Source organism: Manis javanica, chromosome 3 (assembly GCF_040802235.1).
Source record: "Manis javanica isolate MJ-LG chromosome 3, MJ_LKY, whole genome shotgun sequence".
In the NCBI taxonomy this organism is placed as follows: domain Eukaryota; kingdom Metazoa; phylum Chordata; class Mammalia; order Pholidota; family Manidae; genus Manis; species Manis javanica.
Genome location: NC_133158.1, coordinates 98,391,243 through 98,418,910, shown reverse-complemented (window position 1 = coordinate 98,418,910; position 27,668 = coordinate 98,391,243). Strand labels below are relative to the sequence as shown.

General features: G+C 36.2%; 1 protein-coding gene across 2 annotated transcripts in view; it reads right to left on the bottom strand.

The window, feature by feature from the left end:
• LOC108393510 (multidrug resistance-associated protein 1-like) overlaps nucleotides 1–27,668 on the bottom strand; it is a 76,984-nt gene that overhangs the window by 9,558 nt on the left and 39,758 nt on the right. For both annotated transcript variants that reach the window (XM_073231824.1, XM_073231825.1), the window contains 10 exons: nucleotides 23,945–24,121; nucleotides 20,945–21,112; nucleotides 19,631–19,793; nucleotides 14,697–14,772; nucleotides 8,842–8,902; nucleotides 8,178–8,397; nucleotides 6,357–6,511; nucleotides 4,338–4,493; nucleotides 1,172–1,371; nucleotides 226–352 (listed from right to left, as the gene is read on the bottom strand). In XM_073231824.1, coding sequence (XP_073087925.1) covers nucleotides 226–352; nucleotides 1,172–1,371; nucleotides 4,338–4,493; nucleotides 6,357–6,511; nucleotides 8,178–8,397; nucleotides 8,842–8,902; nucleotides 14,697–14,772; nucleotides 19,631–19,793; nucleotides 20,945–21,112; nucleotides 23,945–24,121 — 1,503 coding nt within the window. The remainder of the gene's footprint in view (nucleotides 1–225; nucleotides 353–1,171; nucleotides 1,372–4,337; nucleotides 4,494–6,356; nucleotides 6,512–8,177; nucleotides 8,398–8,841; nucleotides 8,903–14,696; nucleotides 14,773–19,630; nucleotides 19,794–20,944; nucleotides 21,113–23,944; nucleotides 24,122–27,668) is intronic.

Sequence of the window (27,668 nt, the reverse complement as noted above, 5' to 3'; positions counted from 1 at the left end):
TCTGAGCACTCAGCTTTGTGTATCAGCCTGTACTTTCTGTGAGCTGACTTAGAACTGCTGAGCCAGCTTCCCCCTAGTAGTAAAAAACAGGAAGAAATGAGCCTCCAGGGCAATCCAGATTTGTCTCTCATTCCTTAGTTAATACAATCTATAATTCATACAGGCAGAGAGTTTAATTAATTGTATTGTTAACATATCATATGCCAACAAATCGTTATTACTTACATTTAGGGCATAGGATATGGACAAACCAACTATTGCTGAATCTATAGAATTGCCAGCCAGCACAGCAAGCAGTGCAGCGAAGAACACCATTAAGTTGCCAAGAAATTCAAGTCTAACAGCCAGCCACCTGTAATAAGGGAAAATATTCCTAAACTGAGAAGCAAAAGTTTTTCGTGCACTTAGGATGAACTCTCTCCTGGGATAAGGAAAGTAAGCATCAACAGCCACTTTCTTTTTTTTTTTTTCTCACTTCCTTAGAACTCGGTCAAACTTAGGATTGTTGCATAATGATATAATAAAGGATTCCTCTTTAATATAATATAAAAAGGCACTTCACTTTTGCAGAATTTTGCTTTAAAACTTGACTGGAATTAAAAAGCAAAAGGAAAGCACATTAGCTAAAATGATGCATTATATTTTAAAATGCTATTGGAAAATTAATCATCTTCTGAATACATACACTTTTTTTATACAATAAAATTAGTCTCTAAAAGTTAAAATGTGCTCAACTACTATTTAATGGGTCATTTTTCTCTGATTTGTGAAATTATACTTTCAAATTTACCTTCAAATTCAAAATATTATAAATTATTGTATATAAATAAAATATATTCTACAAATATAAAATGCAACAGAATCATATCATTAGTAATTCTAATAGCATCCTACACAAACTTCAAAAAACTTGGGACCTTATTTTCACGTAAAGTAGCATGTACTTTTTATATGAATATAAATTGATACACAGTTACTTAAATATAAGGACATGATGAAATATTTAGTGCTTTAATTATAGAAATACTAAATAATAGAAATATTTAAGGCTTTAATCTTTTTTTAAATTATTTGATGAAATGCCATTACAAAACACTTTCTGTTCAGAAATCAGTGAACAAGATATCTAAATAAGGATTACTCTTGAACTAGGTATTTTGATATGACTTACCGGTTTGAAATTACATTATTGTAGAAACAGACCAGGTTTTCATTCACCACATCTTTGTTTTGCTGGATGAACCTCCGTTCATGTCCAAATGCCCTGATAGTGGACACTCCTGCTAAAGTCTCACTAAAGTGGGAAATGACAGGAGAGTGAGATGCTCCTGCCAACCGCCGAATCTGCCGAGAGCTTGCCACATAATATCTCTAAACCAAAGACAGAATGAGGCAGTTGGAAAGAGGTAGAAGAAGTTGATTCAATGGTTTGAAAATGGCAAGACACTGATGTGGTGGGTTTAAGAGTGACCGCAAAATGTTAAGTTCAAGTACTAACCTCCAGTACCTGTGAATGTAACCTTATTTGGAAATAAGATCTTTGCAGAAGTCATTAAGGATCTCAAGTTGAGATCTTCTTGGATTTAGGATGGGCCCTAAATCCAGTACTGAATGTTCTGGTAAAAATAGAAAAGGAGAAGACACAGATACAAGGAGAAAGCCAGGTGAAGAAGAGACTGGAGAGAGGTATCTACAAGCCAAGGAAAATGCCAGGGACCCTGACAGCCACCAGAAGCTAGGAATGAAGCACAGAATAGATTCTCTCTCAGAGCCTCCAGAAGGAAACCAGCCCTGCCTTCACTTTGATTTTGGAATTTTGGCCTCCAGAACTGTGAGAGAAAGAAATTTCTGTTGTTTTAAGCCATGAAGTTTGTTACAGGAGCCCTAGGAAACAAATACATTCTTGTAACAGTAAAAAGCTCAAATTCTGGACAACACAACTAGAACGTAATTGGGCCAGATTTCACTTCGATAATGCTCTGAAACAACCATCACTGAGTCCCTACAGAGGCAAAAGCTCTATGTCACATGTTGAAAATGCAACCAGGCAGTTAACCCATTAATGAAGGATGCCAACTAACTGCACAAACAATAGTGTTTTTGTAGTTAAATAAAATTATGGGAAAATTTTCTTTATCTTTTTATTATGTAAAACACAAGGGCAGCCAGTTATAATTGGCTACTTCCCCTCTGACTTGGGTTAAGGACGATGGGGATGGGCAGAGGCTGTGTAGAGCCAGAGGGAGAGTGCCCTGAGTTAACTGCACCATCTTTCATCAGCCCCTGATTAACTGCTACAAACTGGAAATGAAAAACCAAGAGTTGCTACATCATGCAATTTTTTCAGGAAAATCTTTGGATCTGTAATTTTACATAAAATCTCTGATGTTAAAAGGCCTCTGTTTAGGTAAAACAGTGAGCAAGCTAAGCAAAAACATATCTGAAGCTACATATGGTCTAGGAGCTGGCAATTCATAAATTTATAAGCTCTATGCTTAGTGCTCTGGAGAAAATAAAGGATTATGGTATTCGGGGTGCAAGGAGATTTAAAAGATTGTCATAAATTTTCATAAAATTTCAGTGAATTACAGAAGGCCTGAAGTCCTGCCATGAAACTGTCCATAACACTTAGTTTGAGAATCTTTGATCTAGAACAATGAGTCTCATACTTCAGTAAAAACCACCTGGAGGATTTGTTAAAAACACAGATTAACGGGCCCCACCCTGAGAGATTTTTTATTTCCCCCACCTTTATTAGGTTATGATAAATAAATAAAAATTGCATATATCTTGGTTATAAATTATGATTTATTTTTAGAAGAGGTACCAACCAGAGGTTCTGATTCAGTAGGTCTGGGGTATGGCCCATGGGTACAGGGACCACAGTTTGAGTAGCACTTATCTAAAGCAAACGTCTTATTTCACAGGGGAAAGCAGTAAAGACTGGAAAGGGAAGTGAAGCACCAAACACAGGAGTCAGGAAACTGACTGCAATTTGAGGCTCCTGAGTCTACATTCAGGGCTCACTCTAAACAGTTTCCCCTAAGAAGAGTTTTCTAGACTCTTTACCACTCCCAGTCACCCTGTTATAGTTTACCAACCACAAAACTATCCCATAAATTCCTATTTGTGACATGACTTATTTTTGTTTTTAGAGCAGGTACAATTGACTCTCAATACCATTTCTCGGTTTCTAGATTTTTTTTTTTGTAAAGATAGGGTCTGCCCATGAGGACTTAGAGTCTTATTGAGGAGACAACTTGTGGTCTACTAAAAAAAAAGTCTGTAATACTAGCAGCATTCCAATTCATAATACCTGGATGAGTCAAGTCTCTGCACTATTTGGAAGAGAATGCTTCACACGGAAAATGGAATATGACTTACACCATGAAGGGTAAGTAAGATCTAGACAAGCAGAGAGAATGGAGAAAACATAGGAAGTAGGAGCAAGGATGATAGCATAGGTGTAGAAATGAGAAAATGATTAACATTCAGGTTTTGGTGGATTAAACTCCTATATGAATTTAAAAATGTAGGATGCATTAAACTACAAGAACTGCATCCTTTTGTGTAAAAAGCCTCAAAATACTTTTATTTTTAATTTAAAGGTGTTAAGAAATTTCATTTACACTGTAGCCTCACAGTGACATAATTATGAAATTCAAACTGGTTGAGGATATTAATTGGAATAGAAAGAAGATTTGTAAGTATCAATAGTTTGCTGATATCAGGGATAACAGGACAAAAAGGCAGTATCTGTTTCTTTCTTGGACATGCAGGCAAAATAATGCACTGCTAACCTGTAAACAATCCATAGGTTTTGTGGTGGTCATAAAGATGCACAACTCAGTTCTGCTGCAGGGAGCAGAGCTGACTGACAGCCCAGATGGTCATAGCTGCCCATCCAGTTCCACTCCTGTTTAGCATGGAGGCCACTTTTCCCATAGGTTGCTCCCAGGCAATGCCTGAGCAAAGCAGGGGGTGGCTAAAGCAGGCCCATTCCAGGGACACACGGGACCACCAATGGGCAACAGTTTGTGCATTTCCCATTCAACTGAACATTATGGAACTGTTCTGCAGTCCAGGACTTTTCCTACCCAACCCTTCTACCTCCTTCTTCTCCCTCACAGGAATCAGACCTGCATGGCTGTCTGAGGGCTCATCCAGCCTCTCCTGTGCCCTCTCCTTCAGCTTTTACAGGCATTTCCCCCTGTCACTTTCTAGCATACCTAATACATTCTTGGAGTCTGATTTTTGGAGAACCTGGACTACTAGGCAATTGAAGTGGGTCTGAAACTATATTTGTATTATTAATACACATAAATCCATGGACTTACTTGTATGGTGAAATAGAGGAAAACCAAGGGAATAACCCCCAGAATGAAGAGTGGTAGAGCTCCCACAATGACCAAAACTGTTCCAGTAATATCCAACGTACAATTCAGCCAGGTCCGTAAGTAGTAATGGAAACGCATATCAATTATAAACATGTCCTAAAAAATTTGATATTCGGTCATTTTATTTTTAACTCTTTATGGTTTGAAATAAAGGGAAGAAAAAATACATCATTCAAAATAAGAAAAACATTTGCCCAGGCATAACAATCTGATTATTAAATAAGTATAACTACATGGTCTTTGCTCTCTCCAACCCACTCCTGTACATTTTCTCCTGTGATCAGTTAAGAGGGTGTTTTAGGAACATGATGTCTATGGTCAAGCAATTTGTATTTCCCAATGACAGCCTCACAGCACCTAATTTATATGAGTAAAGCCAAACTCTGTTCAGAAAAGAGTCCAAGCCCCAGTAGTTCAGGCGTTCAGGAACAGTGGCCTACCACTATTCACTACTTAAAAATTGTAGAACACTCCTGGTCATTCTTATCCACTGAGAGCATATCCAGGAGTCTTCTTGGGTATCCAGATCCTACTGATATCAGAAAAGGGGAAAACAAAATAATCTTCATTTACAAAATCAGAAACCAAAAGATGGAAGTGGACAATAAGAATGAGGGAAGGACGTGAAGGTCATACATCAATTCACATAATTTAATCAAGTCTATGTGGTATAAGGTATGACCTGAGAGAGCCCAGGGAATGGAAGAACCCAACTTTGAAGAGATGCACTACTCAGTTCAGTATGAACTGACACAAAGAGTGGGGATAGAATTCCATTTATTCCCAGTCTTGCTTTGGGATTTCCTTGATCATCTCATACACCAAAGAGTGTAAAAGCATCATATTTAAATACAACTTCCCTGCAAGTGTTTGGAACACACCTACTATATTCTGGTGTGTTTAAGACCCAACTGTTTGATGTGTTACTGTATAAAAATGATAGTTATTCAGCAGGGTCATAGAGAAATGTCCACTGAGATAAACTGAATACTGGTAATCAAATTCTTCTATAAATTCTCAAAGAACAGCATGTCCATTGCTATGATTAAGCATCTATTATGCTGAATACTTTCATTTACATTTTCATATTTTATCCTCATTTTCCCCTATACAAACACCAAATTTTTTAAACATATATACATAAATATATTGGCATATTTTAAGGTTATGGACCTACACTGTCTAATACTGGAAGCACTAACAATATATGGTTCTTGAGCTCTTGAAATGTGGCTACTGAAAATTAAGATGTGCTGCAAGAATATAATACAAAACCAGATTTTGAAGACTTTGTAGGAAAAAAAAGAATGTAAAATATTTAGTTAATAATTTCATATTGACTTTGGTTTCATACAATGTTTCAGACATTGTAGTAAATAAAATATTTTATAATTAATTACTTCAACTCTTTCTTTTTATTTTTTATTGTGGCAACTAGAAAACTTTACATTACCTATGTGGCTTGCATTATTTTTCTATTGGACTATGCAATTATAAGTGCTTAATAGTAAACACAGTGAGGAAAACCCTATAGGTAAGCAGAGACACTGGGAAGCTCCACCCATTGCCCATTTACTATAAGGGAGTCAATAGCTTTCTAAAAGGCAGAATGTTTAAAATTCCAGATACCACAATATAGACTTACATTTTCTTCTTCATCTGGGTCTGAACAACTGACTCTCAAACTAAATGTTTGTAAGAATTGGAGTTGTAGACACCAAACCACATGTTCTTCTGGATTATTTGAGCAATTTTCAAGGGCTTTTTAAATTAAGTGCATAAGATGTGATACTATTACATAGCAATCATAAATGTCCCAAGAATCAGACATAAAATAACAATGAAATTTATACTAAACATAACTCCATATTTTTAGGATATTATTTTACAAATGAGATTATAAAGTACTTAATACAGATCATCATTTTTAGGTATTTAATAAAGTATGGCTTTACTTACCTTGGTGAACCGATTAATGATCTGGCCTATGGGATTGGTTTCAAAAAACTGGAGTGGGAGGTGCAGCACATTATCCAATAGCTGAACATGCAGAGTTCGAGAGGCAGCCAGGGATCCTCTGGTGAGCACATAGGCTCCGGAGCAGACAAGGAGACCTAAATCATTATGGGCATGTTAACATCTTAAAGGAATTTTGTATTTTAATTCTCAAAAGGTTGTTATAGTAGCATTGATTTTTTAATGGGAAATTCAAATACCAAACTTAAAAATGTGTAACTGTGGCCCAAACTGAGTTTAAATGTATATGGTGCACTGGAAATAAACATAGATGGTGTGATAGGCTGCCATGCTATCAAAGCCAGGCTGTACTTATTCACAGGCATGTGCTCTCGAGAGATACACAAAAGATAAGAGAACAACAAGGTTTACACAATTTTAGCAACCTATTAACTTTATGATGTCCTTTATAACTGTATATCTTTATAACGGCAGGATAATGTAGTAGGGTAAAAAACAGCAGAAAAATGCATCCACAATTCCTATCAAATGTGTCCAAAATTGAATTCACCATTTCTCTATTCTACCAATTAAGACTTCCTCCTGGTTTCCTTGCTTTTCTCTTTATTGTTCTCCAATTATACAAACTGACCTTTAAAATCACGTCCAATGCCCTCTTCTTACTTACCCTCAAATCACCAATTCTAACACATGTTTTCACTGCAGTTGTCTTCCCTATCCATCCCTTTTCTCCAGTCCTATGGCAGCTCTCCGACCATTCATTTATTTTTTGATTCACTCATCCTTTATTTATTCAATCCTATTCTCTTCCCTATTCACTAGTTAGCACTGGACTAGATGTTTTGGGTGGCTCAGAGATGGATCAGGTAAGAGATCTTTCTGTACTAGATTATCTCCCACCAAGACCCCTGAAGATACTGAATTATTCCTTCCCTACCAATTGCAAATTTTCCCTAGTCTCTGACTTTAATTCCTTCAATAAAAATCTGTCTTTTTCAACACTGATAATTTATTCTTAGGTAGAAAAATAACTCCAATTATGTCACTTAACTTCCTCAAATTGACATATTTTTCCAGTTGTCTTTCCAACTATCATCTTCAACACATCTCCAAACTACCTTCCCCCCTCGTTTTTTTTATTGCCCTACCAATAACCTGAAGACATCCTCATGCATGCCTACACCCTCCTTACCTTCCCCATCCCTGTCTTTATTCACATCTTTTTCTCTACATCTACCACCTTCTCACCTCTGTGACCTCAATCTGACAAAATTCAATCCATCTTTTTAGTGTCACTTCAAATGTCAACTATTCCTTGGAAATTACCTTAATCTCTTGAACAAAAACAGCTTTCCCCTGCTCTGAATCTTCACAGTGCTTTCTTTCACTATTTTTATAGCACATATTGCTTGCCACATAGTTTTAAACTTTACTTAAAATGTAGTTTTTAATAGACTCACTAATCTTCCCATCACTCACATACAATAAATAGCCATGTAATGAAGACTTTGTCCTGAATGACTAAACATATGAGCCTCAGTTTCCTCGACTATAAAATGGGGATAATAATATCTTTTTAAATGGACAAATACATTATTTAGTGTGGGCCATGTAACTGCCACATACAAGTTCTGGTTTACTCAAACATGGCAAATTAAAAACATATGCATTTAAATTGTCACAAAATATCTGAAAATCATGGCATAGATCCTATTTGAAATAAAATGACACCCAGATGCTTGTCTGTGAATCATTTAGGCCAGAAAGAAAGAAGAGAAGCAGCTGGACTTTTTCTTTCCTTACCTTGAATTAATCCCAATAATCCATAGACGTTAAGTTTATTGTTTCTTATTTGTTTCCACTCTGTGAACTCATTCATGAGCTTTGCTTCCTTTGACCAGGCACTAAGCCATAGATTCTGTCCAATGCCCACCAAATTCTGCCCAAGGTAAATGGCCACAGTCAGCCACACCCAGAGCCAGCCAAAGGCTTGAAGGTACTTCAGAAATATTGAGAACTTTATCTAAAGGCAAAATTGACATAAAATTAGGTTACTGTACTTAAAAGTCAGATAAGCTAGACTTAAATCCTAGCAGATATTTCCTAAACTTGATGACTTTGGTCCAATCACTAACTCCCCTGACCCTCAGATTACTCATCTGTGAATTGAAATAAAAGTAGCTACCTTATAAAGTGCTAGCAGACTCATAAGCACTTAAAGATAAATGCTCAAATAATCTTAGTCACTATTATTAGTAAACAGGAATATACATAGCTAATAACATGTAATCCTAATTAAACATCACTATAATAGCCAAACAGTTCCATTTTATTTCATTTCTTAAAACTACTATATGGCAACCCTCCTCAAACTCAATGAAAAATGAATGGTATTTTTTAATAATGCAATGTAATCTTTTATATTTCAGTGGTTAATAACAATAACACTAGTTTTTCTGGTGCTTACCCCACCAATAGGGATCTTCTCTTTTTTCACTGAGAACTGTTTTCCTTGATCCAGTGAGGGCCTGATAAAGCAATACAATGTTCACTTTTTGGTCTCAAATCAACCAAACATTTTCTCTAAAGTTATACCTTCTCCACCATTTTGTTGCATATTCCTCTACTTCTTTAACAGCAAGCTGACCTGCCCTAATGATAACATTGTTCCTTTAATCTTCAAATAGGCAGATTGTTTATTTTTTCATACCCCACATATTACAGAACCAGGACATAGTGTCTGAATTTTCACTGCTTCTCTAGATAATTATGCTTCAGCCTTAAGCCAAATTCCTATATTAAAGCTATGCCACCTGGCGGTACCATAATATATGCCTTGTCATCTACTTGCCTCCTTGCCTAACAGAGGAATAGCATCAGACTCATTCATCCCACTTTGTTCTGCCACCATCCTGGGTGATGTCATACCTTACATAGACAACTGTATTAAACTCAGTCTCTTTTCAACTTCACGACCTTCACACTTCCAGGATCCTTCATCTGCATTCTACTTTGGCCATCAACTTTCATGATTTAAGCTCTGAAACTTATTACCTGCAACTAACCTACTTCTGAAGCCCCACTCTAAACATTTCAGTCTCTGGCCATAACCTCTTCTATTTCAATTACTCTCACTACATTTGGTTTTTATTTCATCTTGACTCTCAGTTTCCAAATCCAGCTTTCTATTATCCTTGTGCTCTGGGATGATCAAAGATCCTGGTTTACCATTATTCCTGGTTTTAGCATTATATATCCCACATTCCAGGATACTTTCATTCCCTGGCAAACTTATGCCCTCTCTATATTCCCTTCATTATCCAGCCTATACTGTACTCCATGATTACCATTTCATCCAAACTGTGGTAATACTCTGAACTCTCAGGCCCTGTTTTCCTTCTATTAAACCTCTGTGTTAGAATCCACTTGTCAGTCTTCATTACCCTTTCTCACCACCTGTGGACTGATGCTTCAAAAAATCATACAGTCCTCCAACTTGGTTCCACTACAAATTAGTATTTTTCTTCCACCTGAGCTGTTAATAGTGCCTAGAAATTCTTGCATCAGTCTCAGAAGAGGGCCCACATCCTGCTTGATGGAGAAAATAGAAGCTGACAAGAAAGTCAGTCACCAACCTCTACGTTTATCTGCATCTCAGCCAGTCTTCTCTAATTCTCTCCAGTAACAAACAAAGGTAGTTCTCCCTCCAGAGCTAAGGATAATCTTATGACCTAAATCCCCTTCTGTCCCATTTTCTCAAAATATATTTATTAACTATAATGTTTCCACGTTTTCCTGTCAATGAGTCATTTGACAGTGCTTGTCAAAAACACAGATTATACAATTTCCTCTCTAGAAATCTGTCTTTTAAACAAATGACCCAGGCGTTCTTAAAACAGATCTAGGAAACCCTGAATTGTTCCCTCTCTTCTCTAATCCTGACCTTCTTCCATTTTACTGACTCCTTCCCATCAGTCCATAGACAACAAATTCTTCTCATTGTAAAGAGAGAAGATGCTCCCTCAACTCCGTCTCCCTTCAGTTAGCAATTCTACTTGCCTCCTTTTTATAGCCAAACTTTTTTCTGCCAAATCACCTTTTTCTAATCAAACTTTGTGACACCTGGTCAAAACTGTTTCAGCAACAGGGCCATGATGATATAAGAAAATTCTTACTGCTATATCCATGGGATACTTTGAATATTATTTCACATAAACTCCCCGTGACATTTAAAATCATTGACCACTCCCTTGTCTAAGGGACCTTTCCATTTACTTCCCTACCCTGACATATGTATATTTTCTCCAACTCTTTGACCCTCTATTGATTCCTCTTTAGGGTCCTTTCTCTGCATCCCTTCGATGTTTATTTCCTCAGACTCAGTTGTAGTGGATATCTCCTTTGTATGCTTTACACACTCCCGAGCAATCTCATCCACTCCCACGGTTTCAATAACCTTCTTTAAGGGCAAAGCTCAAATTGACTTCTCTTGTCCATATCCCTCCCAGACCCACAGAGCAAAATGCTGACTTGCCATCTACCTCATCTCTTTGCTTATTTATCTCATCCACACCTGAAACTGAACCAGTTATTTTTCGAGCTCCTCTACAGCTTTCTCTGGCTTTGTAAAGGGCCATAACACTTCTGTCTTAATCTTGGCACATTTCCAACCAATCACTAAGTACTCATCAATTCCTCTGGAATTGTATTCTCGGAGAAATATTTGAAAAATACTGAACATTAAGGACAAAGGATATCATAAGAAGATTAAGGACAAAGAAGGAGGGGAGGAGGGACAAGAGAGGAGGAAGACAAGCAGAAGAAAAACAGATTCAAAATCCTATGTTCCAGATAATGTCCAGAGACTTGTGGTGCTGACATACTTGTGAATATTGCTATAGTCTTTTCTCTATGTGTGTGTGGTATTAAAATACAAATGTTCCTCTACAACTGGTCTTCAATTTTCAAAAAATTTTATACATGGTCTTTGTAACTGAATATAATGAATCTCAAATATGATGCTATAACATTGTATTTTGTCATATGACAACACAATATTATTTTAACAAAACTAGTTAAAGTGGTTGCAATATTTCCTACTTTAATTATTGCTGTAATGATCATTCTTTTTACGCATCTCTCACTGTCATTTTTAGGGACACAGAACCATGAGGTATTCTAAATTCTAAGCATTTGATATACCTAATATCAAACTGACCTCTAGAAATATCAAACTAAGGTGTAGGCCTCCATTTCACCAGGTTTCCCAATGTATTTATTTGACTAGGCCAGTAGTTTTTCCCTTCCTACCTCTGACACTAGTGTCAAAAAACATTCTGAAGGAGTGGCAGTACATGCCCCTTGGTCAGCTTTGCTGTCAGGAAAAGACACACTATTTAACAGACACTTCCATTGGAATAGCTCCTGGCATATGATTTGGGTTAATTACTTTCATGATCCTTCAAGCCCTTGGCATGGCTTCTGTTCGGATAAGCAAATTTAGCACTGGTGTCAAGCCAAAAAATTAATTCTTAATGTAGCTGGATATAAATGCTATGAAACCCAACTGTTAAAAGGGAATTAAAGCACCTTAATTAGATATAATTAACAAAGACCAATAATTTATTGGGCACTATACAAGAAGGTGTTGCTTTTCCAAACAACAGTGGTTTTTTTTTTTCCAGAAAAAATACTTCATTTGGTTCTGAGCACTTTGTTGCAAATAAGTTTTATTTGAATTTTAAAAGAGCAAATTATTTTATGCTGGTAGAGAAGTTTTAAAAATGAGTCTTGTTCTGTCCTTCAGAAGCTCTCAGGAAAGTTGGCACAATACCCTTCTGCATATTTTTGTATAAGAGATATAAAATTAACATACTGAAACCGTTTTCCCTGAATGGAGCATACAGTTGCAAAGTACAGAGTAACTACGAGAGGACTAAAAAGATTAAGAGTCTGACATGAAAGCCAGAAGGCGGCAGTCTAGATACTAAAATAACATTACCAGTTTATTTTATTCAAAGATAGTAATAAACATTTAAGGAAAAAAACTATATATACCGTATAAATTTAGACCAAAAATGAAAAATAAAATGTGGAAGCAGTTTAGATTATTTTAGTCCTATTAGAAAATTGAACTAACATCATAAAGAATTCTAATTCTTAAATTTCGGAGGAAGGGATTCTCAGACATTATTTGGTCCAACTGTCTTCCTTTCCACTTGCCTACTAATGGGCAGTTAGCCAGTTTCCCCATGAGCAACTCATTGTATTCTACCTTAGTGGAGCCCATTGTAGGGAGCCTATAAGTGCAGTTAAGTTCCTTCCTACTTATATCTTTCAACCTCTAGACTATCTTGATTCTGCACTAACTGGAAATAATTGGGTGATTTAAAAAAAAATTATGTTGAAAAGCCAGGAAAATGTTCTTATTTACTATCTTACCAAATAGTATAGCAGATTAAAAAAATAAATACTAGAATAGGAAATAGCACAGAAAGTAATAAACTATGAATGCATCGGAAGTAGCAAACATGCACATATTTTGGAAAAATTATAATACATTTCTGGTCTCTCAAACACAAGATAGAAAGTGATTTAATTACTATGATTAAAAACAAGAAAAGACGGGCATGTGGGGGATTCGTGGACATCCAGTAATATTTTTATCACAATCATTAAAAAGTAAGCTCAATGCTGGGTTGACATTGGATTTGAGATTCATTAAACTGTTTCAAAATTCTGGCTCCAGTTTGAGCCTCCACAATTCAAGAAATGATTAGAAACCAATTCGGAACAAAACTTTTTAAGGATTGGGATTCTTTCTTCAAGGAGAAATTTCCCAACAGTTTGTTTCACAGAAACTTTGAGGGATTCGATTTAGATAGCATGACTAACATTTATAATAAGGAAAATTAAGTTACAACAATACTTACTGATTTCTAAGTTTTTAGCTTTTAAGCAAGCTACTCATTGAGGGCATGGTAAGACTATACACAGGGGGAAACTTTCTTTATGATTAAGAGATGTGTGGATCCTACAGCACATGGATTTCCAAGACTGTTTAAGGGCTTCTAGAGTTACTTTTCTAGAAGATCCTTAAAAACTGACACTCATTTTAATGAAGTTATATTTATTTAACTTAGACCATTTATTGTTATAATGGTCAAAAATAAAATAAATGATGGATTAAAGATCCTTGACTCTTCTTTCAGTCTCTAATTATTTATTCATCCATTAAAAAACTACTTGTTCAAAACCAGTTTATATGTTATTAAGCATTTAACTGAAACTGTTTACATGGCAACAGAACAGTGAACAGACAAAAATTCCTGCTCTTACAGTTTATAATCTAGAGGTGAGAGAAAGATAAAAGTAAACAAGTAAATTTTCCAGTATGCTGAAGATTAATAAGATTATGGAAAAAAAAAATCCAAAAGGGAGTTGGAAGTATTGTGATACAAAATACTGTAGGTAGACAATCTTCATTGATGAGGTGATACTTGAACAAAGTCCTATGGAAGGTAGGTGAGCAAGCCATTTGGGTATCTGGGAGAAGTATGCCCAAGGCAGAGAGATCAAAAAGAGCAAAGGCCCAAGGGTAGAAATGTGGCTCATTGTTCCAGGAAAGGAGTCAGTGTTGGGGGAGCAGAAGAGTGAGGGGTGAGGTTTAGGAGGTTCTGAGATTACAAGAGTAGATGGGGCCAGGTCCTGTTTGACTTTTCAGGTCATTGTAAGGATTTAGGATTTTACTCTGAGATGTGAATCCTTTTGAGACTATGAAATCTCAAAAAAAGAAAGCATAATATAATAAAATTCAATCAAAGTTTGATTAGTTTTATTTCTCTCTCACTTCCTCCCATTCCTCTCTTTTTTCCTCCCTCCCTCCCTCCATCTCTTCCTTCCTTCCTTCTTGTTTTTCTAAACAGATTTTCAACTCCTGTACCAAATCCGTATTTCTAGGTCACATGTTCTGGCCTGACAATCATCCCAGTCCATTGTAGAATTTTATGTCTAAAGCCTATTTTGACATTCACATCTGTAGTGTATACAAATGCTCTGGGTTGAGGATATTTTTGGCACACACACAAAAAATCACTGTAGATTTTTACTACTATAATTTGGCTAGAAATTACTGAGTGTCTAATGAGCTTATGTTTCCCACACTGTCATATTCATCTAACTTATAGTTTAAAATTTAGAAACCACTAAGCACATTTAATATCCATTATAATGTATACATCTTTTTTATAGGATTCAGTGCTAAAAGAAATATAATTAATTAGACCATAATCCCAGTGAGCCTGATATTATCCTAATACTCACCTATCATTTTGCTCCAGGATTTGGTCTTTCAGTATAGTTCTGGAGTTGATTACACTGACTTGCTTTAAAGCTTGAGCTGGAAAGGAGGATGATGACTGCTTTTATATCCATATAAGGAAACAATATACAATATAGAAATCCAATGAAAGATTATACAAGTTGCAGAAATTTTTGTGTGCTAGATCCTCAGCTATACTGAGAATCTCTCCATTTTCTGCATTATTTTCCCTTCACCTAAAATGACAATGAAACTAAGATTCCATAACGAAAAAGCCCATAGAGAAATTCTCTTTTGGATGTTAGAGAGGGATGCTAACTTGTTTTGGGCCTTCCACAGAAAAGCTAAATATTTTCCCAAGAGGAACACAACTCTAGTCTTTAGAAGAAAAATGCAATTTCATCAAGCTTTATAGACAAATGTGATTATTGTGAAGATTATTAAGAAAACAAAACAGTAAATACCCCAAATGTCTGTCACGTTCTTACTAATGTCACTAATACCAATAATAGCTTCCATTATGGCGGCACTGTTGTAGATGTTTTATATAGACTTAACTCTCAAAGCTGCTCCTATGAGGAAAATACTATAATTATCCTTGTTTTAGGGATAAAGAGACTGAGGCACAGAGAAGTTAAGCAGGTCTCACAAATCCAGGTCACACATCTAGAACTACAAGACTAAGGTTTACTGCTGTTAGTGAATTTAATGGGAAACATCCCAAAGCTGTTTTTTTATAGTTTGATAATTAAGCTCCTTGAATTCAGACTTGTCATCTTTAAAAGGAAGAAATGGGACCTACAGATTTCTCAGATCTCTTACATGAATTCTTTTTTCTTATTTCTAGAAGTAAACATCTAACCCTTAATGGAAGAATCTGATTTACATCAACTACCTCTATGAAACATGGAATTCCATGTCTCACAAATGAAAATTCAGTTTGGAGATGTTTCAGCCTCTCCTGTCTAAGAAACATTCTCATCTTTATAGTTTAAAATAATAATGTTTATATTTATATATTTATAATTTATAGAGCACTTTCACATACATTATATAATTTAAGTGCCAAATGAGCTGATAAGATAAAAAGAATAGGTAAACTTACCCATATTCTGCAAGGGAAAAAATGCAATTTCATAGGATAGGATAAGTGACTTGCCTGAAACTCAAAGTTGTCAAAGACATACAGAAAGAGAGAAAGTAATCTGAGCCATACACTCCTTTTCGTACTATGTCAAGTACGTGTTCTTACACATTTGATACAAAGTTTAAGAGTCTGGTTGGCCTCTGGCATGAAACAGGGGCAGCATCCAATTCAAATTCTGCTACTTACAATCAGTCTTAACTTCTGCAAGAGATCTAATCCCTTTGTAAAACCAGGACCATGTACATTCAGGAGGTGTCACGAAGGATTAAATTAATGTAAAACTTGTGGACATATTGACATAATTAATACCCCAAACATTCTAGCTATCATCAGTATTATTAGCCTTGACTATACCTATAAATATCTAAACTCATCCTTAGTCCTCCTATCTTTCTTGATTAACCCTTTCCTCACCACTGCTACTCTTATACAGTAAGTATTTCCATGAGGTAGGGCTTGTTGATTTTTCAATTAAATGGATTCTTAGAGATTCAATGTATCCAAACCCAAATTATACTATAAATACTACTCTTCTAAGTTACTGTTGTCAACTCCAATAGTGAGGGAGAGAATAGAAAAAGAAGTGATAAAAGTGTGCATTGTTCAGCTCCACATCAACTGCTGGGGAAAAAGATCTAGTTCAAGTCTTATTTTTTTATAAATGGAAAGAACCAGAGGAGTTAAGTCATTTCTGTGAAGACACATAATCATTCAGTGTTAGAACTAGAACCCAGGGCTCCTAAAATTAATCCACTGTTTTTTACACAATCTTGTGCTGACTTTTACTCCCACTGTAGTGTATCTGTCACATAAAGGATTGTGTACCTTTGAAAGGAATTCTTGAAAAGATTCAAAAGCAAAAAAGGATAAATTACAATAACTAAATGATAGATCACATCAGAGATTTAGAACTGGGGATCATGCTTCTCAAATCCCACTCTTTTGGAATGTCCCTTTCCCCTAAATCCCAATAAAAATACTCTCAGATATAATTTGATTTTTCCAGATTATTTATGCAAATAATAAAAAAACCTCCCTCAACATCCGCAGGAACTGAGGCAAAGTGTAAATGAAGGTCCGCATGCCGGATTTCTATTTATTTAGCAGTTAGATTGAACTGACAGATTCATAAATGAATTCCATAGTTTATCCTGACCAATACACCTCCCAACCACCTGGAAGGCAAGGACTGGTAAGAGCTCCTCTGCAGAACACCACGGCAGCCCTGGGCAAGGTGGGCCCTGTTAAGGTCCCTGCCCCCTTCTCTCCCACCACGCCTTTATTTGGCATCATGTCTGTGGTCACATCAGCCCATATGTCCAGGCTCTGTCCACACCACCAACCATCCAAATTCAAGAATAATATTGCTTTCTACTTGTTACCATAGAGGACTCATGTACATAATGAGGTATATAAATGTAGAGAAGGCATGATATGTAGGGGATTTAAACAAGAGCAAGTTCCACAGCTTTCAAAAGACACATTGTTTGTATTCTTTGCTAAGTTAAATATTGAACTTAAAACTTGCACGTTGCCTTCTGTTAAAGCTACATTTCCCGAAGTAATCTAACTTAAAAATAAATGGCCAGGTGAGGATGTGGAGAAAGGGGAACCCTCCTACACTGCTGGTGGGAAGGTAAATTAGTTCAACCATTGTGGAAACCAGTATGGAGGTTCCTCAAAAACTATAAATAGATATACCACTTGACGCAGGAATTCCACTCCTAGGAATTTACCCTAAGAATGCAGGAGCCCAGTTTCAAAAAGACATATGCATCCCTATGTTTATTGTAGCACTATTTATAATAGCCAAGATATGGAAGCAACCTGAGTGCAGTAGATGAATGGATAAAGAAGATGTAGTACATATGCACAATGGAATACGATTCAGCTATAAGAAAGAAACAAATCCCACCATTTGCAACAACATGGATGGAGCTGGAGGAGGATATTATGCTCAGTGAAATATGCCAGGCAGAGAAGACAAGTACCAAAAGTACCAAATGATTTCCCTCATTTGTAGAGTATAACAATGAAGTAACTGAAGGAACAAAACAGCAACAGACTCACAGACTCCAAGAAGGGACTTAGCGGTTACCAAAGGGGAGGGGTGGGGGAGGAGAAGGGGATTGAGGGGTATTATGATTGGCACACATGATGTGGAGGGATCATGGGGAAGACAGTGTAGCACAGAGAAGTGTAATGACTGTGGCATCTTACTATACTGTTGGGCAGTGACTGCAATGGGGTAATGGGGGGGACACGATAACATGGGTGAATGTAGCAACCACATTGTTTTTTCATGTGAAAGCTTCGTAAGAGTGTATATCAACAATACCTTAATAAAATAAAAAAATAAAAAAATAAATGGCCAAAAAATACAGTGGCTGATAGTTTTTGAAATCATCCCATTAACTCCAAAGGAAACACACTTCCAGTAGAAACAATGGAAGGAGATTTAGCCATCTAACAGCTACTGAATACCTGCTATTTGCCTAGTACAAGGCTACCTAAGTGTTGGGGATGGAGAAAAATGGCAGACCATCTCTTCATTCTCATCCTAGGACATACTCATGGACATCTCTTTCCTACACACTAAGCATAAGTTATTACTTAGCTTGGCCAAGTAGGCAAGGGATCATTTCCAAAGCTGCCAACATTAAGAGAAGAAGTACTTCTTTTATTAAGAATGACCACAGACATTTGATGATACATCAGATACTTTGGGATGAATCTACATATAGAACATTTGAATTTAAGAAAGAAAACCAAGGAATAAAAAAGCAGTACACAACTAATGTGGATTAGCTTAGGCTCAGAAAAGAAATACATCAGCCACACAGCTTTGGTTTTTTATTTCAAGGCATTCAACTAATACATTACACTGATATTATTGTAAACTGTTTTCATATTTTTATGAACTTTATATCCAGCTAATGTGTGAAGGGAATTTATGGATACCAGTTCATGTAGGAAATACTGAGACATAGCTATATATTTCTTCTTTTACCCTGAAATGATGAAATAGTTAATAGGTTTGACAGTCATTTCTCAGTGATGTTCTGGAAAGGGGCCAGGTAGGGATCATGATGGTGGTCTACATGAGAAACCATTTCTAGCTGGAAGAAGAGATGACGGCACAACCAACTTGCAGAGCTGGGAAATGAATGATCTCTGACATATATTAAGCCAATGCTGGATCTCAAAACATCCCTGTGTCCTAATCAGTTAAGGATCAAACCACTTCATTTACATAAACGTCTATGAAACTTAATTTAAAATGCTAGGAGTATAGTATAGCAACAAAAATTAGTAACTAAAAGAATTGTTATTTTATAACTGTTAGACAAATATCATTCCTCTTGTCCTTCCTCAGATTCTTTTTCTTTTATTTCTATCTCTCAACATGCAATAATATATGTAAAATATTTATTATTCATTTGACATGGATTTATGCTCCCTGTTCTTAACTCAAAATAAAGGAGAAAGTTGAGACCCATTATATTCTAGACTGCAATAGATCTTATAAATCATCTAATCTGTTATTTCAGAGATGAACAAATAGACCTTGGGGCATAAAATATTGCTTAAAAATCATAAATAAGGTTGATTTTTAGCTGATGTGTCCCACTATATGTGGGACATTCTTTTCTGGAGAAAGGAAGGTGTTTATTTAGCTCCTTTTAAGCAGGATGAAAAGCAAAAAAATGTAAAGAAATCAGGCAGCTAAAGGACTTTCAGAATGGTAGATACAGTGTATCTTAGGCTTATTTTTCATTGTGTCCTCACCTTTTTCTTGTTCCCTGAAGGCCTGAAGCATGTTTATGAGGTTTTCAGTTTTAGACAGCAGTTCCTGGTACGTTCCCATTTGTGCTACTCTGCCACTCTCCATGACAATAATAAGATCCATCTGTGGTAGAAGTGTGAGGTTGTGTGTCACCAAAATACGAGTCTGAAAAACAGTGTTTTATTCCTTGGGTTACAAAAAATAGCAAAAATAAATTATTTTAAAATAGTTGCATTCATGTTTTTTTTTTTTTTTTTTTTTTTGTCTCTACTATTTCAGAGTGTAATTTTTGTTAGGTACCAGTTTAAGGCAGCACATATTTCGCAGTGAATGATGATAAGCTGCTAGACAAGAAAAAGTCGTTTGCAAATGTTTTTGACCTTTTGGTTTGAGTATTCTTTATTCATTAAAATGCATCAATTTAAAATAATTTCACATCTGTTATTCTTGCTTCCCTTTTTAGGGTCTGTAGCATTACAAATAAAGTGTTGGTTCAAGTCACAATTCATAGTCTTTATATTTAAATCTTTCCATATTATTGTATACATACATGTGATATTGAATGAGGAGTTTTATCTTAGGTTCATTTAAATAAGTAAAGACATTTTTCTATTATTTACTGAGATACATATTTTGTACATTTATTTAATTTTTCCAGAGTGCTCTATATTAATAAATATATAAACACCTATTATGAAGGAAGGAACATGACTCTGTGGTCAGACAGACTTAAAATCTCTGCTGTTCTTAAATTAAACAACTTACAAGTCATTTTAAGCCCCAAGCTTTTTCATATGTAAAACAAGAATAACAATACCTATCTCAGAGACTTACGATAGGTACCAAATAACTAACTTACTCCCAAACATGGTATGCCTTTGGTAAATATTAATTCCTTTCTTCTTGGCCCCTTCACAAAACAACTGAATTCTTATTATTGCTAAGTTACTAATACCAATTTTTAAGTAATACGTAATCAATAAAACAAACTTACATAAGCATACTTTGCATTTTTCAAATTAAAGTCAATTAAACTAAAAACAACTCACTTTGACACATAAATCCCCTTAGAATATGGGTATTAGTATTAGCCTCTGAGGTAACAGTCACATAACTTGTCAGAGTAAATGGGTAAGTAAAACTTTAAAAAAATTTCATTAAAATTTGTCTGTAAAAAAGCAATATAACATCGCATTTTTCAAGTGAAATTTGACTACTTTTCTTCAACAAATAAACAACATATTGGAATATTAGGCACAATGCTATGGAGGTTATCCTCTCTGTCCCCGAAAAAGCGTAAGTAATGCTATGGTTACCTTGTTTTTCAAAATGCCTGAGGATCCAATCACTTTTTCAAAAAGGTGCTTTCCAACATGAACATCAACTGCCGACAAGGGATCATCCAGGAGGTAGATGTCAGCTCCACTATAGACAGCTCTGGCCAGATTTACTCGATGCTTCTGGCCCCCACTCATATTTACACCCTGAAAATGAAAAAAAAAGCAGGAGTAAAAAAGCGAAGACCAGAGGGAAAATGTGTACATCTCAAAGCACATATAGTTACACCCATATTCTCTTCCGTAGCAGAAGTAGACAATAACTCAAGACTAATGCTCAAGACTTTATCCTAAAAAGATTTACTCACACACCCCATTTCCCAGTGCTACTAATTTGTGCAAAGTAGCAGATACAGCTACTTTCTCTGAATTGCTGGCTCTCAAAAGTAGATACTAAGGGTTAAGGTGAAAAGAGTTTCCTATTCCCTGAGAAGTCTTGCCTGTGGGATATTAAACAAGACTTTTGGCTGCCAACCATATGCTGACACCAGTGATCATTTTTAAATTGACACATGGGAAGTTAAGAATAATGGCTAAATTACCAAAGCAGTGATCAACATGTCCTATTTTCTTTGGTAGAAAGATTAGTACAAGTCATGTTGGCAAAAGTACAGCTTTAAGAAGCTAGAATAAGGAATATACATCACTCCATGCAAGGATTAAAGTCAACATGTACAGCCACGTATGGAGAATTATGGGTCCAGATCCAATTTACTTGATTTATTTAATATTTAATTTTCATAGATCTCATTTAATAGCTCTACGTGTAGCATGGAACTTAGTCAGTTACCTGTAACTTCTAAATGTCATTCCTTCTTTGTCTTTCTCTTCCCCCATTATTCAATAAATATCTCCTTTGCATAACTATAATCTGGGTGCTATGCTAGCACTTGGGATTCAAAGATAAATGAAATTGAGTTTCTGTTATGAGGAGGTCACAGTTTAGCATGGCAGCTGGGTATGAAAAAATATATATAAAGTAATATCATACATACATATGTGAGAGTGTGTGTGTTTATGGGAGATTGTAACTGCTCCCAACTCATGGGTTTGTCATGAGCATTTAATAAGATGAGGGTGAAATATTCAGGACAAATCTAACACCAAATACACATATGAACAACATTAGCTATTATCACCCAATCACTCCTCTTGCCCACCTATCCTCTGCCTTGTCTCACCTATCCTGTAATTACTGCCATCATCTTGCTTAAAAATCTTAATGCCCACATCACTCTCTTCCTGTCATCCATAAGCAACAGCAAATTTCCTAGTATAAATCTAAGATACTTACATTCTGGTATTAACTCATCTGTCAGCTACCCTTTCAGAGCTGCCCTCAACTGCCTGTGGCCTGCTAACCAGACTTGCTTACTCATCCCATTGCTAGCGACAGCAATATCCAGGTCAGTTGTTCTCACTAGCCTATGAGATTCTACCTAGTAATCCTTGCATTCCCAAAACATTGAGAGGGTCTGACTCGGGGTGATTATAAATACTGGTAAAGACAATTGATAATATTGATAATATGATTGGCAGAGATCCACTAGGCTGCAAATCCCTTGAAGGTGGGTACAGCTCTCTTGCTCAGCACTATGTACCCGATAGCAGATTAAAGACTAATCAGGGTTTGTGGTCAATTGAAGAATGCCAAAGGAAAGATGAATGGAAATGAGGGAAATTCTATATTTGTCATCTTGGCTGTGTCATAAACAGATTTCATTTTGCAAAATTCAATTACATGTTTATTTTAAAGTACCTCATCAGATTTGGAGAAATTAAATTTTAAAAAGCAGAAATTATAAATGGCAGTAACACTGAAAGCCTACATTAAATCTATACCTCATATTTTAATTTTTTCCTCCTTAAATGAGTTTTACTTACATACTGCTACCAGCTCTTTCATATTATTAGAGATTGGCTCTATCAGCCTAATGGTCAATGTATATTAATAAGTTTGAAGAAATCACATTTCTATATAACTTAAGCAGTGGCACCATTTTGCCTAGGAACAGTGAAGACATCAAAAAAAAAAGAGGTTAGAAAAAAATTAAATCAGTTTAATATTTTAAGAAAATACATGAAGCCATTATAAGTCTAGTTAAAAGGTAAATTTTATCTCATCCTTGATTTTATTATTTCTATATTCTACAGTTTTGTTCTGTGATAGATTTTATATATTAACTTACCTAACAGGTATATTAAACAACATGAAATCAGGGGTACAAATGCCTAACAATGTTATGCCTAACTCTCTTTTCAGAAATTCAAAGCATTCAGTAAGGATTATTTACTCTCCTTCATAGTACACGTGAGTCACAGGCAGAGGCTGTCTTTGCATTCAATGGAGATTTTACTCGGGTTGGGGATAATCTCTCAAGTCATGATATCTCATTTTGTTCTATTTTGTTTAACTCCAAAACACTAAGCAGCATGACTACTCATTAACACAACAAAAATAAAATAAAATAGAAGAATAAAGTGATTAGGAAACAAGTTTCTCTTAAATAAGAGGAATGAGTAAATGTGGAGTAGGCACGTAAATGAAAACATCCACCCAGAGCCTCTTTAGAGCCCAGCCTCAGTGCCTCCACTGGACACTGGTGCACAGTCTCCCCTGTCCTAGGCTTCTTTGTGCATAAGAGATAGAGGAAAGAACAAATCTATTATTCATTCATTAGACAGTGAACAGCATTATGTCAGAACTAAAATAAAGTGTTGATCATCCAGTTGGTGTACTTTCATTCCCTCACATGGATAGGAACAACAGAATTTCTTGCTGATTTTTAATGTTTTCCAAATAGTCAATTACAAATAATTATTTGTCCTTAGTACTGCCATCTTTTTCATAGGAATCCTATAATGATTTTTTAAAATTATAGTTACATAGCTGTTAAAGACATCAATTAAAAACTATAAATATTTTATTAGCACAGCTGAAATTTTATCCCTGTAAATGACAAATTATATATTCCTTACTCTTTCTCCAATCTCAGTGTGATCTCCATTTGGTAATTGCTCCAAATCGGGAAGGAGAGCACAGGCTTCCAATACTCGCTCATAAAACTGCTTCTGCATGATGGAGCCAAAGAGAATATTTTCTTGTAAAGTGCAATTCTGAATCCAGGCCTGCTGGGAAACATAAGCCACAGAGCCCTAAAAAAGAAAGAAAGAAAATAAAGACTCTTTACAAGGGAAAATGAGAAGTTGCATGCACCATGTTAAGTTTAGGCCATCGTTTTGCCTTCTTTATCTTTAAATTGAATTTTTAAAAAAATCTAGGTTATTTCTTAAATGTTAGTATAATCTATTTACATTTTAATCTTATATATGCTTATTAGAGGCCACTTCAAATGAACTACTTTGAGCTTCTTATTTACTTTCACTCTAGTATCTATCAAAATTATCTGTTTCTGGTGGGATTTTCTAGTAGATGCTGAGTGTATTAGTCAGCACTGGCTGCCCTAGCAAGGTACCACGGACTGGATGGTTTAAACCATTAGGTTCCCAACCTTTTTTGGCTCAGCACCCACTTTTTCAAAGAGTGATTTGATAAGGCCCCCTTAGGTGAATTATACTATACTACATATAAAACAAGGGCAGATTTTTTTTCAAATCATCTTATTAGAAGAAATTAACAATATTAATGTACTGCTCAAAGTATAATTAAAATTTAAAAAATTAGAAAAGTATGTATTATTTTTAAAAATTAATGAAATCTTTATTAGTGAGTGGGTTGAGCTTGGTGAGATGACACTAATTTTTTGAAGTTTGATGTTATTTTTGAAATCAGCAATTTTAAATCGCCATGTTTCACCATTGACAATTCGTTTATTTTCTTTGTTAATAGATGGCTGATCATGCTAAATCCTCTTTCGACTAAATATGATGATGGAAATGCAATGAAAAACTTCTTTGCTACAGCCGATAAGGCTGGATTTAATATTGGAATTTGCCTCTGAAGCCCAAATTCTTGATATCCAATTTTTAATTTCAATTTCAACTCTTCATTTGTTGACAATTCTATCAACTCCTCCTGCAGTGATACTTCTGCTATTTGTAGGTTCAAGGGAGGTTCTAAGACAGTCTGGAATAATCACGCTGAGTAAATCCTGAAATCTATTTGTAAAATCTTCTTTAAGTGCTTCCAAATGCTGGCTATAAACCAGAATGTCATCATCATTTGTTTCCTGAAATCTTTTCTGAAAAACGATTTGGAAACTGATAAAACTGTCTTCAGCTCAAATTTCTTTTGTACAAGTCAAGTTTTGGCACGAAAGCAGAAATAGTTGCCTTGGCTTTGATCAAATTCGCTGTCAAGTATTAATCAAACCTTTCATCGCGTTATGCGAGTATTGCCCAAGGGGGCGGCGGCTGGTCCCCAATGACCCGTTAATATGTCTCGGACCAAAAACGCTCCCTCAGGTTTCTTCAGCGCCCACCGGTGGGCAGTACTGCCCCCATTGGGAACCAGGGGTTTAAACAAGAGAAATGCCTTTTCTCACAATCCTGGAGGCCAGAAGTCTGACACCAAGTGATTGACAAAGCTGGTTTCTCCTAATGTCTATCTCCTTAGCTTGTACATGGCTATTTTCTCCTGAGTTTCCACATGCCCCCTCTGTGTGTGTGTTTTCCCAGTTTCCTCTTCTCATAAGGACATCAGTCATATTGGATTAGGGTCCATCCTATTGACCTTATTTTAATTACCTCTTTAAAGACCCTATTTCCAAAAACAGTCACATTCTGCGATATTAGGGTTTAATGGCAGGCAAAAATACAGGTATGAGCAGGATGAAAAGAGGATGGGCCCACCAGGACCTCAGGGAGTTAACCAGATGAAGCCAGAGAGCCAGAAGGATTCACAGAGTTAAATGCCCTCTGCAGTGTGAGTTCATTCTACATGCTCTGAATCTGGGCTGACCTTGAGACTTGCTCTAGCTAATGCAGGTAAGAAAGAGCAGAGACAAGCATCATGATTAATTTTCCTTAAAAAATGCCAAGATATGAATAGCATAATAAGAACAGGAGGGACTTATCTTAAGGCTAAGATTCCATTTTGAAAGAGAATTTTGGAAGTTTGATTCCTGGCCTGTTTTTGGGTAATCAGCCAACAACCTATCTGAAGGAAAGCAGTCTTAACTGATATGTTCCCAGCGTCTGGGGGTAACCATTGTCTTGGAGAGAAACAGAAAGTTTATCCTACAGGATTGTCTAGAAGACTGACTATGAATAATGACATATTGTCTCTCACTGTAGATAGACATCATGAGACCTTGAGACAGGGACCATGGGTGTAGTCAGAGTAGGGTGAGGGCCTCTGGGAAAGGCAGGGAGGAATATTTACAGTCAGAGCAATGTAACAATGGGCAAAGAAGTCCCCATTGAAACTCTGTGCTAAGCATTATGCAAAGTCAAGGTCACACTAATTCTCTAGGGAAAGATACCAGACTAAGAATATAGACATTTTCAGTGAGATCAGTTAAAGGTCAAAAGGCCAGGAGTAACTTGGCCTGGAATATTTGAGTGTTCTGCAAGGGTATCTCAGCATAACCCATGATTTCACTGTGAAGGGCCCTAGCAGACAGACAAAAGCCCAGCCCACCTTGAGGGCAGGGCAGTTGATGCAAGTCCACACCCCTAAGTTTTTTTCATGTTCTCGAAAAATCCTCAACTGCCTATAAAACCCCCTAGACAACGTACCACTACGGGCTCTCTTGTCCCCTCCTGTCATAAGCCAGGAGCTCTTTCCTCTCACTTTATCTCTAAATAAAAGCCTGTACCTTGCTCTCCTACCTTGAGTGTTTGTGAAGCTCATTCTTTGGCTCTGCAAACAAGAACTCCGGCATCATCTTCATGACAAACCTTCCCCCCTGACCCTTTACCTTTATCCCATTCTTGAAAGCATTAAAAGACAGAATCCTAAGCTCTTAAATGCGTCTCCTCTCTGAGGTTGCCCACACTCCCCTTTCTTGTAGTGTGTATTTTTAAAAGACTTCTTACTGCTCGATTTATTATGTTTTGTCTCTGTGCTCTCCCAGTGGTGTCTTTGTTCCTTTGGTATTTCATTCTATTTTCCAGACTTTAAGCACAAGTCTTCTCTCTCTCTGTCCTGCCTCAGAGAAGTAAGGAGGGGCTAACAAGAGCTCTGATTTGAGCTTGCAAGTTTCCATCAATGATCTTCCCTTCCTCTCTGCTTTATTCAGGTAAGCCTGCCTTTGTCTACCTTGACTCTGGCCATTCCTCCCTTAGAGTACATTCAAGTAAAGCTTTTGCTCTGCTTCACCACTGTGTCTCTACCCTTCAATTTTTTGTTGCAGCGGGGACAAGGACCAAGGAGAACAAACTCAAGCCCCTAACATTAGGGCTTCAACATATGATTCTAAGTTGCAAGTTGTTTACTTGGGATTGCAATATAATGAGTTATAAGAAATATGTATTTGATCATTCAGATGACTAAATATATATATTCCCCAGGTATAGTTCATCTTCTTTACAGTTCCTGAAAATACTTCAGAGTCTTAAAAGTAAAATGGGTGTCTTGTCATGTTAATGGACTTTTGGACTCCACCCAAGGAGGTTAAGTCATCCAGTGGCCAGTGATTTAGTCAATCTTAACTACGCACAAAAGCCCATGAAAGGAGAAGATCATTCATTTTGCATCCTGCTCCTCTGTTGGAGAGAGCTTCCATGCTTGGGGAACCAG